This window comes from Delphinapterus leucas, chromosome 12 (assembly GCF_059928025.1).
Source record: "Delphinapterus leucas isolate spDelLeu-1000000601 "Yukka" chromosome 12, BTC_Dleu_Yukka2, whole genome shotgun sequence".
Classification (NCBI taxonomy): Eukaryota; Metazoa; Chordata; class Mammalia; order Artiodactyla; family Monodontidae; genus Delphinapterus; species Delphinapterus leucas.
This window is the reverse complement of record NC_143140.1, coordinates 79,666,713-79,683,831: the sequence shown is the minus strand read 5'-3', so window position 1 is coordinate 79,683,831 and position 17,119 is coordinate 79,666,713. Positions and strand designations below refer to the sequence as shown.

The following is a 17,119-nucleotide window of genomic DNA, read 5'->3' as shown; positions in this document are numbered from 1 at the left end:
GGGCTTCCCTGGTGGCACTGTGGTTGGGAGTCCGCCTGCCGATGCAGGGGACATGGGTTCATGCCCCAGTAGTCCGGGAAGATCCCACATGCCGTGGAGTGGCTGGGCCCGTGAGCCATGGCCACTGGGCCTGCGCGTCCGGAGCCTGTGCTCCACAATGGGAGAGGCCGCAGCAGTGAGAGGCCCGCGTACACACACAAAAAAAAAAACAAAACAAAAAAAAACCAACAACAACAAAAGAAAACTAACTTAAATTTTAAAATGATAACAGTAGGTTACATAACCCTCAGATTATATTGTATCTGGGTATTTTGTCGTTATTTACTTTTGTTCACGTGGCCCTTGATGTGTTGAGGAGGGTGTGCAGGCAGCATCCTCAACTCCCTGTGACCATACAAACCAGTGAAGATAGACGTGTACTGATACCTGGCTGGTTTGCCAGGTGCAAAGAGCCAAATTTCCAACTATTTCTGGGCCTGCTGTAAGAGCACCCCCCAACGTAACAGGCATGGAAGCGCACACCCACATGCTCGATGAGACGGCCTCATTGTCACTATATGGCCCTAGATAATTTCAATACAACTAGTTTTTATTTTTCCCAAACAGTAATCCTAAGGCCACATATGTTACCGAAATCATACCAGACCCGTTCCTAAGCCCACAGACACTTACACGTTCTGAAACAGAAAATAAACTGATTATGTGTTTGGTAAAACCATAACCAATTAAACACACGCTATTTACATTAAGCTTGTTCTGACAACTCCAGTCTGTCTGCCGTAATACGCAAAAGCAGAAGCGCTGCTGCCATGTTAATGGCATGTACAAAAATAAAACTTTTGACAGGAACTCCAGTATTTTAAGAATGACAGTTAATGGCGAGGTAGAAGATCGTCACATAAAGCAATAGAGGCTGGCGTTCATTGGGTATTTACTTGGTGCCATTTAATCCTTGCAACACCCGTGTGAGGTAGTACACTCGGCCCAAGGTGTTTTTTTTTTTTTTTGCGGTACGCAGGCCTCTCACTGCTGTGGCCTCTCCCATTGCGGAGCACAGGCTCCAGACGCGCAGGCTCAGCGGCCATGGCTCACGGGCCTAGCCGCTCCGCAACATGTGGGATCTTCCCAGACCGGGGCACGAACCCATGTCCCCTGCATCGGCAGGCAGACTCTCAACCACTGCGCCACCAGGGAAGCCCTCAGCCCAAGTTTTGAGGCACAAAGAGATGAAACAACTTGCCCTCAGATGCGGAGCTAATAGGTGGCAGAGTTGGGATCTGGACCCAAGGTCTGACTCACATCTGTGAGCTTAAACCAGCCCCCTCACCGGGCAAACGCCTGGCTTTCCCGAGGCCAGAGCCTCCTTCCTGTCTCACTTTGTTTAAAGATGATGATCTCAAGGGACTCACAGCAAACACACGCCTCAAACTTTGGCCCTTCTCCCAGGGACAAGGCTGGGGAGAGAGGGTGGTGTGGAATAAATGACAAGAAGTCATCTAAGCAGTGGTTCTTGGTCAGCTTATGTCCAGTGAGAGCAAAAGTCATCTTTCTCACAAGACTTTGTGACACATGTTATTTCAATGGACTGATTTTGTCTCTAGTCTCTCCATAAGCTACAGGTCTAAAGAATCATTACGGGGCTTCCCTGGTGGCACAGTGGTTGAGAATCTGCCTGCCAATGCAGGGGACACGGGTTCGAGCCCTGGTCTGGGAAGATCCCACATGCCGCGGAGCAACTGGGCCCGTGAGCCACAACTACTGAGCCTGCTCGTCTGGAGCTTGTGCTCGGCAACAAGAGAGGCTGTGACAGTGAGAGGCCCGCGCATCGCGATGAAGAGTGGCCCCCGCTTGCCGCAACTAGAGAAAGCCCTCGCACAGAAACGAAGACCCAACACAGCCAAAAATAAATAAATAAATTTATAAAAAAAAGAATCATTACGTCTACTCTTCTAAAGAGAATTTTAATATGTCTCTATTTTACTATCATTTTCATTTCAAAATTACATTTGTTAAAATTAAGAGGAATATTGCTTCCTCTTCCCACCCAGCCAAATAAAAAAGAAATTTGTAGAAGGTGTCTATGAAAGTCTGAATAATCATCTCAAGGCTTCAAGTACACATTAAAAGACCTGAATCAATAAAAGTTATCTTTGCCATAGTTATATTTAGAAAGATTTAGAAAAGTGTTCCTTTTTTTGACACAGTGTAACATAGCATGGCATGAACATGCTAGCCCAAGCAAAGAAGGTAAAAAAGCTCTCTGGCAAATTACCGCTAGGCCATACTTCTGCTCTTTCTCCTGGTCAAATTAGAAGTCAAATGAGTTGGGCTTCCCTGGTGGCGCAGTGGTTGAGAGTCCGCCTGCCAATGCAGGGGACACGGGTTCGAGCCCTGGTCTGGGAAGATCCCACATGCCTCGGAGCAACTGGGCCCGTGAGCCACAACTACTGAGCCTGCGCATCTGGAGCCTGTGCTCCACAACAGAGAAGCCGCGACAGTGAGAGGCCCGTGCACCGCAATGAAGAGTGGCCCCCGCTCGCCGCAACTAGAGAAAGCCCTCGCACAGAAACGAAGACCCAACGCAGCCAAATAAATAAATTAATTAATTAAAAAAAAAAAAGAAGTCAAGTGAGTTGAGTAAAGCTCTTCCTCTGTTCAAGAAATAAAGAGTCAAAGCACACATCCAACCATGCTGTATTTAAGCCTAGCGAGTATAAGAATTAAAGCTACAACAAGCAGAACCATTTTCTAGCCACAAATCAAAACGTACCTTGCCAGTGAGAACCCTTTTCGGCTGAAACCCGTATGTTGTTATAAAAAAAAAATCCTTTAGGAAGAGAGATTCAACGAAAACATATCAACACAGTTAAAAGCAAACAGTAACTTACATTCAGTAATGTAAGTTATTTTAATGCTTGGAATCTATTCTCTCTTAAATTTCCTTATAAAACCAATAATATAAGAGCAGAAAGACAGTAGAAAGAAGGCCAACCATTTACATAAAGATACCTTTACTGGACTTATAATGTCAACTTTAATACTAAGGTCTATGTGAATCTTCACATAGTTTATGCATCCAATAAATATTTACTCAAAGTCAGCAAAAATATGAAAATCTTATTTTTAAAAAATCGCTGGTACTATCTATAGGTGGAAGACAATTCTGTAAATTCATCATGTATTGTCATTAAAAAAATGACAATGTTGTTTGGGAAGCAGATTTCCCCAAACAACAAAGCTAATAATATTGGTTTCTATCTTCCTTTAACACCTTTGCAATATAAAAATAAAACTTCTGATAAATTTTAACTTATAGGCATTGTCTAGAAGTTCACCCTAGTAAAAGAAACCTATTCAAAATAAGAATTATTTTCACTTTATTAATTATATTTAAGAAGAGCCAAGTTTTAAAAGATCTGGTTCAACCCAGAGTCCTGGACCTTAAAAAGAGCACCTTGCATTTACAGACGTCTCTTGGATAAGCAGAAGCATCGTTCTGCCCCCGAAAGGAACACCCCATGAGCATGAGCTCTGTTCTCTGACCACATTCTGTATTAAATGATTAAATTGTCCACCTTTTTCTTTGGCCATAATAGAAATTAGGCCATTCGCCCCAAGAACCACTAAAAAAAGTAACTCTGTGGAATGCTCTCCTGGCCTTCAGCACACTATCTTTTAGAAAGTTCTAGATTAGACTAAGGCTATAGCAACCTCTTCTTCCAAAACAACAGACCTGAATCTTCCGGTTGGAAGACAATGGCTGTAATTGAGGTAGGTGAAATGACTCTGAAAAGCCTCAGTAAAAACCATCTGCTGGTGAGGGCCAAGTTTATGGTTTATAATTTTAGAAAGCCCCCAAAAGATTTAACAGTCTTGCATCATGCCAACAATATGGGGATATTTTAGTTGCGACCTTGAAAGTCCTCAATCAAGGAAACACTTAAAATAGTATTTTGTAAAAAGTGGAAGAAATGACCACCTGATGTTGTGTGTTTGTTACCCCAAATCTGGACACAGTTCAACCACCTGGCTCCCCAGGTTAGTGGCAAAGCTATATTCAGAATTGGAAAGAAAGGTTATGCAGAGATGCACATACGGATGTAAGGTATTATTATAACACCACAGTGATAACATAGCACTCTTTGCACAAATATTTCCCAACTCTAAATTTCCCCAAATGTAAAAGTGATCAATTATGAAACGATGACTTGATTTACAAAATAATTCACTTCACAAAACATTTCACCATAGTTGCTTCACCCTGGTAAGGAGCTCCAGATACAGAAACATAATTCCAACTTTTTCTGGAACACAGTTTGTATGAAGTGAAACAATTGAATGCGACCAAATTGGATGTCTGCTATGGACTCTAAGAGCTCTGGTGCTTTACTGTCCTTGTTGTTGCTTTACTATTTCTTCATATATTATATATTTAAAAAAATAATTTGAATAGCATCATAATCAAATAATTTACAATCTGACATTTTTCGGCAAGAGAGTTCACTGCAAGCATTTCAGGTACAGATCACCGACTCTTACCTACCACTTTTGTAAAAACAAAAACTATGATTTACTAAAACGCACGCCTTGAGTAAAACAACTTTAAACCCCAGTAAGATAGAGAGCACAATTTCTTTAAACACTTTCTTAATCAGAAGGTAAACTGAACCTCAAAGCACAAAGCTGAAAGCTTAAAATGAGAGCTCTTACAACCTTTCCCCTGCAGGAGGCGAAGGAAAACGAAAGTCACTAAAATAAGATGAAAAATGTTAAAATAAACGTTCAGATGTTTAACAAGGAATCCAGTTAAGTACTCAACCAGAAATTCTTTTTAAACACTCACAACAGAAGTTTGTTATTAATGAAAAACGGCAGAGAACAGATTCCCCTCTGGCAGAGAGAAAGCTATATTTCACTTCCCCTGGTAACTATCTTTAGTACTTTATACTCTTGGAAACTGAGAATGTGAATATGGATTTATTGTGAAGTAACATGCAATTATCGAATGCCAGTTCTGGGGGTGGGGGAAGCCTATGAATCAATGCAAATGAAACCCTAAAGCACGACAGGCATCAATATAGGCATTGAGGTCCGGTGACAAGGGCCCTATGATCTCTGCAACTTTCATGGCCTGGGCATTCCCCACTATGGCCAGTGGGCTATTTGCATCTCAGTATAGAAAAGAATCGATAGAAAGCTGAAAAGCCCTGGCCCTCGCACAAAAGATAATCAAAGCACCGAACCCAAGGCAGCTGGAGTAGGACACAGTGGGAATTATCTGAACTTAATTACCCTGCTAGTAGGCAAATGGAGCATCAGTAAGAAGGAATATTTTGGATGGCGTTTCTTGCTGAGTCTCCAGGAAAACATGGGACAGACTAAAGTCAGGGTGAGAAGGGCAAGTGTCACGTACGTCGGGATCACAATCAAGCACAAGCAAACTTCGGTGCCAACGGTTCATTAGCATGAAGTAATGAACAGCGTGACTGAACATGGGTGTGGGTTGTTTGCACAAAGGCAGCGAGCAAACTACACAGAGTAAACAGCCTTTCTTCAGAAAACTCTCTCCACTGCTGACTAGACTGTCTTCACCTACATCTTTCAGCAAAAAGACAAGTCCTTCTAGAGCTTCTGGGAAATTGTGCTGGAAGTGGAAGGAGCGTATCGTACCCCTGGCCCTCCCTCCAACTAGGAAAGGCTGAGTTTATTTTTGAGCCGTCTATGAAGAAACAGTTTGTAAGGAGTTAGTAATGTAATCATGTACGTGAGTCTGTGTGAGCACATGTGAGGCTAATTTTAACCTCTGCACTGCAGGGTAAACTCCACTGGGGCAGGGCCTCTCTCTCTCCTTCACCTTTGTAACCTGGATACCTAGAATGAAGCCTAGCACATAGCAAGCGCTCTGCAGAGGCTCCACAGATGCCTCCTAAATGAACAAAGAAATGCTCAAGAGAACGAATGCCCAACTTTTAAGAAGTACCCATTTCATTCTGTCAGCTGATATCAAGGTGATGGTTGTGATTTACCCTCTGAAAGGGGTTCAACAAACCAATACTTAATATAATACTTTCTTAGCAGCTTGTTCAAAATGCCTACAGTGCTCTATTTATAGTAACTTTTTCCTAAATGAGATAAGCCTCTCTCCTTACCATCTAAGTATGTGAGGTTTTACTACAGGACTGTTTCTCTGAATGGATAGTCTTGTAACCTCTCCCTTGACTCAGATGCTATTAATCAGGACAGTATCCAGTGAGACGGACACTAAAAGACCCACTATGGACAACTGAGGCTATGTGTTCTCCCCCGAGTTGGGTTTGAATCACATCAGTCCTGAGTTACGATATTTATTCTTCATGATTCTTTGGATTCATGATTTACATTTATATTATGTTAGAACTAGGGGATAAGAGACCCCAAAAGGCACAGTGAAAACCATGGACATGGTTCCTTTGATTACCTCATAGTCCCAGGACATGCTGCTGGCTAGCATATGACACATTCATTATTATAAATGGTAACGTCTCAGTCCCCTCCACACAAAAGCAAACCAAGCAGAGCTTTCAAATTAATAATCCTTTGGGTTTTTTGTTTATTTGTTTGTTTGTTTTAGCTGCAATGGAATCTGGTGTTTGATTCAGGAAATCAGGGACAAGGAGGTAGTGGGAGGGTTATGTTTACTAATGATATGCCATCATTTGTTACTTAGATGCAAAGAAGTGTAAAGACTGAGTCTATAGTCTCAAGACATAAAACATGCTCTTAAAGCAGCCAGGAAGGATGACCATTCAAATACAAGTTTGTTGACTGAATATTTCTCAAGCAGGCTACATAAGCTGAACACTGAGTTAGGCACTCACTGGAGACGCAAAGATAATACAGCTGCCTTTCTTGCTCAAGGAGCTCACAATTTCCATGCAGGTTGAAATACATACAATTAATTCTGATACTCCAGGATAACTGTTAGGTTTCATGTAGCAAGCCAGTTTAACAAAGCACAGAACAGGAAGCTATAAAAATACACTTGAGGATGCTAAAGTTTCAGAGGAGGTGGCAGTTGGACTTCACCTTGAAAGATGCATAGATTTTTACCTGGAAAAATTTGCAGGAAGACATTTTAGGTAGAGGAAATGCAGAAATTAAAGCAGGGAGTGTGAAACTACAAGGTATGATCAGTAAGGCATTCAGGGTCCAATGCGGATGGAGTGGAGACCTACTGGAGCAAGGGGTGACAGATGCGAGTAGAGAAATTGATTAAGGTCAGATCACAGAGGGTCTTGAGTGTGCCAAGAAGTTTGGAATTTATCTTGTAAAACTGGAAAACCATCAGGCTTTTCCGAAACACACGAATGTACGAAGAGAGGTATGTTTTGGAAAGATGACTGGCTGTATGGAGCACTGACAAGAGGAAACAAGAGTCTAAAGAAATGGAGGTAGAGTTGCTTCCAGACTTTAAGGAAGAGAGGACCTAACAAACAAAACAACTGCATAGTAGCTACAAACTACTCAAATAAACAAAATCTTGAAAACCAAAAAAAAAAAAAAAATTGAATAATAGATGAAAAAGGTTAACTCCCTCCATTCTCACTCCATGCAGTTTGATGATAGCACCATGAAATGTCTATCTGAAATTCTGGAATTCTACTTCCTATGATCTTGGTGGAACTCCTGAGAAGCAATGTTTTGGTCACATTAAAACAGCATGAATAATACAAGGTATCAAAACTGGAAAAGAAGAAGAAAAATTGCCTCTATTCACAGGTGACATGGTCTTATATGTAGAAAACGCTAAAGATTTTACACACCCCCCACACCCCCCCCACACACATCTGTTAGAGATAATAAAGAAATTCAGCAAAGTTGCAGGATACAAAATCAACACAGGAAAATCAGTTCCATCTTTATATACTGGCAATAAAAAATTCAAAAAGGAAATTAAGTAAACAATTTCATTTTATAATAGCATCAAAAAGAATAAAATACTTAAAATTAAACATAACCAAGGAGACAAGACTTGTACACTGAAAACTACAAAACAATGCTGAAAGAAATTCAAGAAGACATAAATAAATGGAAGAATAGCTGTGTTCACGGATCGGAAGACTTCATGTTAAGATGACAACACTACCCAAATCAATCTACAGGTCCAATAAAATCCCTATCAAAATCTCATGGCACTTTTCACAGAAACAGAAAAACCCATCCTAAAATTCATATGGAATCTCAAGGGACCTTAATAGCTAAAACAATCTGAAAAAGAAGAACCAAGTTGGAGGGCTCACGCTTCCCAATTTCAAACCTTACTATAAAAGCTATCTTAATCAAAACAGTATGATTCCTGCCAAGGAAAGATATATAAACCAAAGAAATAAAATAAGAGAGCCCAGAAATAAACCCTCACATATATGGTCAATTAATTTTCAAAAAGGGTGCTAAGACCATTCAATGGGGGAAAGGACAGTCTTTTCAACAAGTGGTTCTGGGAAAACAAGGTATCTACCCACAAAAGAATGAGGTTGGACCCATATGTTATATTATATACAAACATTAACTTAAAATGGGTCATAGACCTAAACTTAAAAGATAAAACTATAAACTCTTAAAAGAAAATATAGGAGAAAATCTTCACGACAATGGATATGGCAATGATTTCTTAGTTATGACACCAAAAACGAATGTCAATTGGACTTCAAAATTAAAAACTTTCCTGCCTCAAAGGACGCTATCAAGAGAGTAAAAAGGCAACTCATAGAATGGGAGAAAATATTTACAGGATTACTATCCAGACTCTATAAAGAACTCCTACAACTCAACAACCAGCAACAAAACAAAAACCCCAATTCAACAATGGGCAAATAACTTGAATAAACACTTCTCTGAGGAATGTATAAAAATGGCCAAGCACATAAAAAGATGCTAAACATCATTAGACACTAGAGAAATCAAATCTAAACCACAATGATATCATTTTATACCCATTAGGATGACGTATCAAAAATGGGAAGATCACAAGTGTCAGTGAGGAAGCAGAGAAATTGGAAATTTCACACAGCTGTCAGGAATGTAAAATGGTATAGCCACTGTGGAAAACCATACAGCAGCTCCTCAAAAAGTTAAAACATAGAATTACCATATAATCCAGAAATTCTACTCCTACGTATATACGGAAAGGATTTGACAGCAAGGATTCAGACACTTGTATACCAATGTTCATAACAGCAATATTCACAATAGCCAAAAGGGAGAAACACCCAAGTGTCTATCGACAGATGAATAATTAAACAAAATGTGGTATATACGTGCAGTGGAATACTGTTCATCCATAAAAAGGAATGAAGTTCTAGTATAGCTGTAACGTGGACGAGTCTTGAAAACATGGTGCTAAGTGCAATAAACCAGACACAGAAGGAAAAATATTGTATGATTTTACTTATATAAAGTACCTGGACTAGTCAAATTCATAGAGACAGGAAGCAAACTGTGGTTGCCAGGAGTTGGGGAAGGTGAGGAGAGAATGGAGAGTTATCGTTTAATGGTTATGGAATATCTGTTTCAGATGATGGAGAAGTTCAGGAAGCGGGTTGTGAAGATGGTTGTACAGCAAAGTGTATGTACTTAATGCCACTGAATTGAACACTTAAAATGCTTATAATGATAAAATTTAAGTTGTGTCTACTTTACTTCTATTTAAAAAAAAAAAACAAAAACAGCATGAATAGCGCTGTCCCAGCTACCAAGTAAAGAAAAGAATAACACGTCAGAAGAGACACCTCTTTCCAGATCCAGGTGGGAGTTGGTGCCTGCAAAAAGAAGTCTAAAGGCTCAACTTGTGTAGGCTGTCCCTTTTTAGTAGGAGTGGTTAAGATGCTCAAAGAGACAGCAAACTTACATTGCAGTTTGATGAGCCATCGAATGGTGGGTAAGAACCGTCTGGCCAGTCAGCAGGGTCCAAGGCAGCTGACTGCCGGTGCTGGGCCTCATACTCCTTGAGCTGCAACAAGAGGAAATGGAAGATTGAAATGGAAATGATGGCCAAGGCTGTCTACCAAGCAGCAGAATGAATCCTTTGGGCACCTTCTTCGCACCACTGTTGGTGACTAAGTGGCAGCCAAAGACAAGGGTCACCCAAATGAAAGGAGAAACACGTCCCCCCCTGCAGGTTTTCATCTAAATCAAACCAAGAGACACAACAGACTCTTTGTGTTCTGTGTTCCAAAAAGAACCTTGATTTTCCTTCTCCAACATCTTCCAACATCAAAACACCTTTCTCAGTTCAATTATAAGTTCGATAACAGAAATTGTCTGTAGCTTGACCTTTGGGTTACCTCTCTTTGTGGAAGACAAAATGTGTAGACTAAGGACATTTTAGTAAAACAGAGGTAGAAGCCTGAAACTGATTTTTAACAATCGCTTGCTTGTTTTGCTCTAGACTGCCTCATGTTACCAGTTCAACGTTATCACCTAACAAATGCTATGGGATTTATTGGGGATCCTATGGATGAGAGGAAAATAGCAGTTAGATATCTAGAATATGTTCAGAGACATTTAAAGTTTGGGCTTAAAAACTAGGTTTCTACTTTTTGAAAAACACAGAAGGACAAAATGAAATATTATAGAAAATTAACAAATTTAACCTAGCAGAATTAGATGCAAGATCTTTCAGAATGGCCAATGTGAGAAGTTCCAGGTGTGTTTTCATAAAATACATAAAAATTTAACTCTGTGTGTAATACAAATAAGTTGTCCCAGCATAAATTCTGTTAAAAAACAGTTTTTAGATATGAAGTTAAGACATCGATCAAATCATGTTCCATGAATCAAGACACCAAAAAGCAGATACAATCTGACCTGACAGCCCAGGAGATGGTGCCAGGACCGTCCTTTTCCACTGGAGCTGTGTGGACGTGGCAATGCCAGTCCTCTAGGAAAAAGCAACTTTCCAAAGCATTATTTCTACTATGAAGTTCTTTTCTGTGCATACTTGTGACAGGAAATGGACAAGGGGGAGGCAGACAGTATTATTAACAGGTAAGGGCTCCCAAATAACTGGAAGCCCTTGGGCAAATTACTTAACCTCTCTGTGCCTCAGTTCCTTCACCTGGAAAACGGGATGACAATAAACTATATCACAGGACTGATACCAGAATAAAGTAAGGTAACGTAGCAAAGCTCTTAGTATCCTGTACCCATGCAACAGACTTTTTATGATGGTATTATTATCACCCTTGTGGTTTCAGATAAAAGAGAGCTCAAAGTTCACATCAACTCCAGGTATTTGAACTTTTGCTATGCAGGTGCTTAATATTATTTTAATCTTTCTAGTATATTAGGGGGATTAATATTGTTCTAATCTCTATAATACATTTAAGTGACATATTAGAATGCTCTTCCTTTCCAGATATATTGGTTTCTGAAGTGCATTATCCTTCCTGTATGATGGAAATAGCTGCCTCTGGAAAAGGGTGCTATCATTTGTCTTCTCAGGGTCTCTGCTCTACTTTCTAGGAAGCACTAAATAAAATCTTCATCTTTAGGAAAACAAAACAAATTCCTCACTAGTCAATCATAAACAGACTTAATATTTTTCTTTTGTTATCCGTCCATTTCCATCATTGACGTGGGTGCCTAAGAGTACATGTGCTTCTTCTTCTTTTTTAAAAAAATTCATTCATTTATTTATTGGCTGCACAGCTTGTGGGATCTTAGTTCCCCGACCAGGGATTGAACCCGGGCCCTCAGCAGTGAGAGCGCGGGGTCCTAACCACTGGACTGCCAGGGAATTCCCCGTGTGCTTCTTCTGATAAAGATTCAGATTTGTGCTCTATCCAAATTTACCTTGTTTTTTAATTTCCTAATTAAAAAAAAAGAAAACCGGGATCTCTAACAATTTTTAAAGTTCATTTTACAATGAAAAAAACCTGGTTATTGTTTACATAATCACATTTTTGTATTCCACTCTGCTCCCAAAGACAACTGACGATGTTCATTTGAGAAACTTGTGTATTTTAAAGCAAATTTATAGAGCTTTAGTTTAATTCTGGAAGTTTTAAAATAATGACATTTTAAAGTGTGGGTGTGGCTGTGGGTCTGCCTGTCCATCTGTCTACCTTCATATCTTATTTTCCCTAGTCTCATAGTTTTCTCACACTGGAAGTCTATGACATGATTCTTAGAGGAATGACCATCTGTAGTAGGTTAATGCTTATTCTATCTTAAAGACCTTTATGGAGAGAGATTCTAAAATGTTTCCATTTCTAAGGGCACTTATTATAAAGAACATTTCTATTATATTTAATCTAAATCCCCTCCAGCTGCGATTTTCATTCATTTTCTTTTATGCCCACCTCAGTAGATATGAAAACAAAACACTGTGCAGTACATCCTAAAGATGTACTGTCTAATAACCCTTCATATACTTGAAGACAGTGAATAAGTTCTTTTCTGAGATAAATTCTTTCCGATTCCAGCCCAAGAGACCTATTTAAAAAAACCCTCAATCACTTTGTTGCTCTCCTATGGACTCTCTCCATGAGCCTCTCTAGCTGTCCACATTCCTATGATTGATGCACAATACCTGCTACGAGGTTCTCAGCTCATAATCTTGTGCTCTGGTATAACAGATGCCCAGACTCCCTTTAAAAGACTGCTCTCTGATTTCCCAATTACTGGAGATATGGACTCACTTCTATATACCCTTCTCAGGAGAATTATCCGTGGTTGACAGGCGTTGTCTCCCCACAGATGCCTAGAAGGCTGTTCCCTCCTCCCCAATCAGCTTTCAGCCTCTTTTTCTCTGGCAGGACAAACTCTACAGTGCAATTCACCTTCCAGAGCTCCCCACCCCTCCCTGTGGGATCAGGCTGAGGCTGAGGCTAGACTTCTCCTGAAATCACATCTCTGTCCACCTTCTTCCTCTGCCTCTCCTGCTTCCCTCTCTCACTTACAGGTTTCTTCTGAAAGCTTTTCTTCAATAAATCATGTGCACAGGAATCCACATCTCAGGCTCTGCTTCTAGGGAACCTGATGTACGACAGCTGGCATTAAGAAAAGTTCTCCATGCCAAAAACATCAGTCAAGTCAGTGACAAACATCAAGTTTTTTGTTTTCAAATCCCACAAGGACTTTATTTTGGACTTCCACACAGATACGACCTTGAGGAACCCAACACATATTTATCAGGTGGATAAATACATAATATTTAGTAATTAGATCAAATTACATGAGCAAGTGTTTAGTATCAATATTGATACATTATTTTTTAGGGAACATGATTATTAAATCATGGTCATAAATCTCTCTCAATTTCCTTAGACACTGCTTCCAGTTAAAATGTCAAAGGACATATTTTTCAACAACATAGCTCCATCATGGTTGAGTGCCATCATACCAAAACAATACTGCTCTCCTTTATGCAAAGCTTTAAAAGTGACTTTATTCCTCACCCTCCCAATCTCACATACACCACATAAATTACCCAGATAAGTTAATAACCTGTAGCTTCCAAGTGTCTCATGGGCTTTCTATACCTTGCAGAACTAATCCAACACTTGAATACCCTGAACTTACTCACCAAGAGCTATGAACAGTCTTAAAATTAGCACCTGTAAATGGTGTTGTCTAGAATACGCTAATACTCTAGATCCCCCTAAACGATTTTTTTTAACCAGTGTGCTGGACTCCTTAAAGCATACAGAGTAAGTGACCATCATAAAACCATTAGAAAATGTTTGAAATGCCATTAGATTTGATGGAACTATTCAGTTAAAAAAAAATAAAAATCATAAGTTAAGCTGCTGTCTTTTTAAATTACACACTGTGTACACAGAGTTATCTTGTAAACTTCATTCTCTTCAAATGCTTTTGCAGCTGACAATGGTGTTTCCCATATTGCTTCTTTGCAGCTATTTTCATCTTTGTATTGACAACTGGGTTTTCAGGAATGTGAATCATAGCTGTATACTTCACAGGGGGAAAATACTCAGCAGTGAGATCAAATTCATATGAACAAAGCACAGTGGACCAAACTGTATTCATTTGAACATAGGCAAAATTTTCCCAAATACAACGACGCATTGGGGGATACACTCAGCTCCAAATGACACACAGGCAAACTTCTCTCCTGATGCTGGTCGTCCTATCAGGATTAAAGTCTAGACATTCTATATGGGTCTTTTTTTTCCCCCAAAACTTTCTAATTAATTCATTTAAATTCATTAATGTTGCAAAACTACAACGTGGAACAAATCAGGACAGAAGTTATTGTATTCCTAACAAGTCAAAGAAAAAGAAAATATTACATCTTCTTGGTAAATCAAGACCAACCCTAGTATTTCTTACAGGGACCACATCAACATCTTGCACACACAGTCTTCAGAACTGAATTTCTCACACTGTAAAAGAAGAGCAGTAGGCTATGCAACATCATCTGAACAACGGTAAAATGATCACAGTACATTAATTGTGTCTAAATGGCAACATGTGAACTTATGGTAAAAAAAAAAAAAAGTTTGAATCTTTGAAATATATATCAAAGTACACTAGTGTCTAATGAACTCTGAATTGTGTTCCATGTGCCCCAAGGGCTGTGCAAGTCAGTGCCCTGAACACCACAAATATTTACTAGCTAGTTTATGTAAATAAACTGTTGAAGGGGCATAACTTTAGAAAATTCAAATACAAAAAGTGCAGTGGAGCAGCTAATTAACATTATTTTCCAAGTTCCTCCTTAGCTACGCTGAATGTAAAAACACATAAAAATTTCAAAATGCAAATGTTTTAACCTCATGTAGAATGTCTTATAAAACAGAATTAGCCACCTGAAACAGATTATAATAATTCTTTAGTAACATGAAAGCATTAAATACCTATGGGTCTTTTAGACTCTGACTGACAGTGGGAGAAACACACGTCTGATGCCCTGAAGGACCATTCTTATCATGGTCATTACAGAAGGTCTAACTCTTCATGTTTCTTTTATACAGCAATCAAATAAATTTTAGATACTTGAGCTGATCATAAGTTAAAGGAGGGAGGTCCTTCATTTTTCTTGAAGTGTTTTGTCTCTGGCTAAAAGGAAGCCCATCCAGACGCTAGTAGCCAAGGATGTATGTTGCCCCGCCAAGAGCAGACCGACAAGCTTCCCTGTTACTTCATCACCTGTCAAAGGACACCCACCTTTGTGTGCAGAATCTAATAAAGTTTGGAGAATGTCATCAATTTTTTCTTTCTGTGTTTCTGGATTGCTTATAGGGAATATTATTGATGTCTTGATGAGCTCCATCCTAAAATTAGGCAAAGGCAGCCAGCCTGGCAACAGACAGACTCCATGGCTAAAACCTCCATCCAACCTGCATACAGCTGTGCCACCTTTTCATAGAGTTGACTTCTGATTTCCTTTCCATGTAAACAATGGCTAGCTGTTAAAATTATCAGCTCAGAAAGAACATCAAACAAATTTTTTTCTCCCCAACTTTGAAAGTATTCCTTTGTTTCTTTTTTGATTATAGAAACGTGCTACCTGAAGTTGACTATGTTAAGGACATTTTTAACATTTTCTTCTGCCCCAGGAAAACTGGGTTAGATACATCCTATGCAACTCCCTTTCCAAACACAGATGGTGTCAGATGCCTGCAGACATCTTCTGCATTTAGATCTTCAAATTTACAATTATAAACAGCAATGTAGCAGCATGACTCACCAGAACGTAAGTAAACATCTTGCCTACCATGGTAAAATTAATACAGGTCCGTGTTTCTCATATGCATTTTCTAGGAATTCAGCTGGACTTTTTTCAAGTGCTATGACATGCTCAAGGAATGGCACCGGAGAGATGTCTGGTGGACTTTTTGCCCTAGCTGGCAGCTAGACAGGGTGGCCGAAGGCATGGTGGAGCAGGGAGACCAGACTGAGGGTGAAGGGCAGGCACAGGTGGTCACGAGGCACTGCTTCAGTCCCCCAGAGACGCTGGAAGCAAGATCACCTCTGCTCCTCCGAACCAACAGAGCGAGAGAAGCTGGCAGATGGGCATCTAGTGGAGGCCTTGGTCCTCAGGTCTCCTACTACAGGTCCCACCTCCCACTCCCCTCAAGCACTTTTTTTTTTTTCCAGCATTGTCTCAGCAACAAATCAAACTTTTTTTTTTAACTATTGAGGTTTAGAGTCAGGTATACTAAACTAAAGTATGTCTGGCACTGTTTCAAGGTTTCAGACCTTCAAGATTCTGCTTAATGTTAAAGTCATAACTCATTCAATGATTCCTTAGTGACTTGAAAGTTCTAAACCTGCCTAATTTATGACTTGTCTACACCATCCCGAACCAAGTATTCAAAGTCAGAATCCAAGAATTAGTCAGCCAGTTGGTTGGGCGACAACAAAGCAGGAGATCTCTTAAGAATTGCTATCTTGCTATCACAAACACTACTCCGGTGTCCTAAAGGTTAATTAGGCTTCTTTCAGTGCTTAATTTAACTCAGAGCAAAAAAATATGACACAATAAACTGTAATATCTACTCAGAAATGAAAGTAAGCAAAAGTTTAAGGTTTACAGATAAAGCTTGACTTTTAGGTTAGTCAAAGTTTAGTTTGTTGAAGGCATCTTACAGAACTAATGCTTATAATGGTTGCATTTACTTTTTCTTTGGTGGTTATTTAGTAATTTATCATTATCAATCTCATCAGTATATTCCCATACCCTTTGATGTCCCTGTTCTAGTCTGTTTGAGCTGCTACAACCAACCACTATAGACCGGGTGGCTTATAAACAACAGAAATTTCTCACAGTTCTGGAGGCTGGGAAGTCCAAGATCAAGGTGCCGGCAGATTTAGTGTCTGGTGAGGACCCACTTCCTGGTTCACAGACAGCATGTGTCCTCACGCAGCGGAGGGGGGTAAAGGAGCTCACTGGGGCCTCTTTTACACGGTCACTCACCCCATTCATAAGGGCTCCACTCTCATGACCTAATCACTTCCCAAGGGCCTCACCTCCAAATAATGTGACTTGGGCATTAGGATTTAATATATGAATTTGCGGGGGGGGGCGGGGGTGGAGGCATTCAGTCTGTTGTAATGTCCCAACATTTGTCAATGTCGGGAGGTCAAGCGCTCACAAATGAAAACCACACAC

At 39.9% G+C, this 17,119-nt stretch overlaps 1 protein-coding gene and 1 pseudogene across 24 annotated transcripts in view; both read right to left on the bottom strand.

Moving 5' to 3' along the window:
* The window catches only part of SASH1 (SAM and SH3 domain containing 1), a 324,315-nt gene that overhangs the window by 51,274 nt on the left and 255,922 nt on the right, over positions 1-17,119 (bottom strand). For all 24 annotated transcript variants that reach the window (XM_089922116.1, XM_089922107.1, XM_089922109.1 and 21 more), the window contains one exon: positions 9,887-9,988. In XM_089922116.1, coding sequence (XP_089778242.1) covers positions 9,887-9,988 — 102 coding nt within the window. The remainder of the gene's footprint in view (positions 1-9,886; positions 9,989-17,119) is intronic.
* On the bottom strand, positions 14,221-17,107 carry LOC111166802 (lanosterol 14-alpha demethylase pseudogene; annotated as a pseudogene).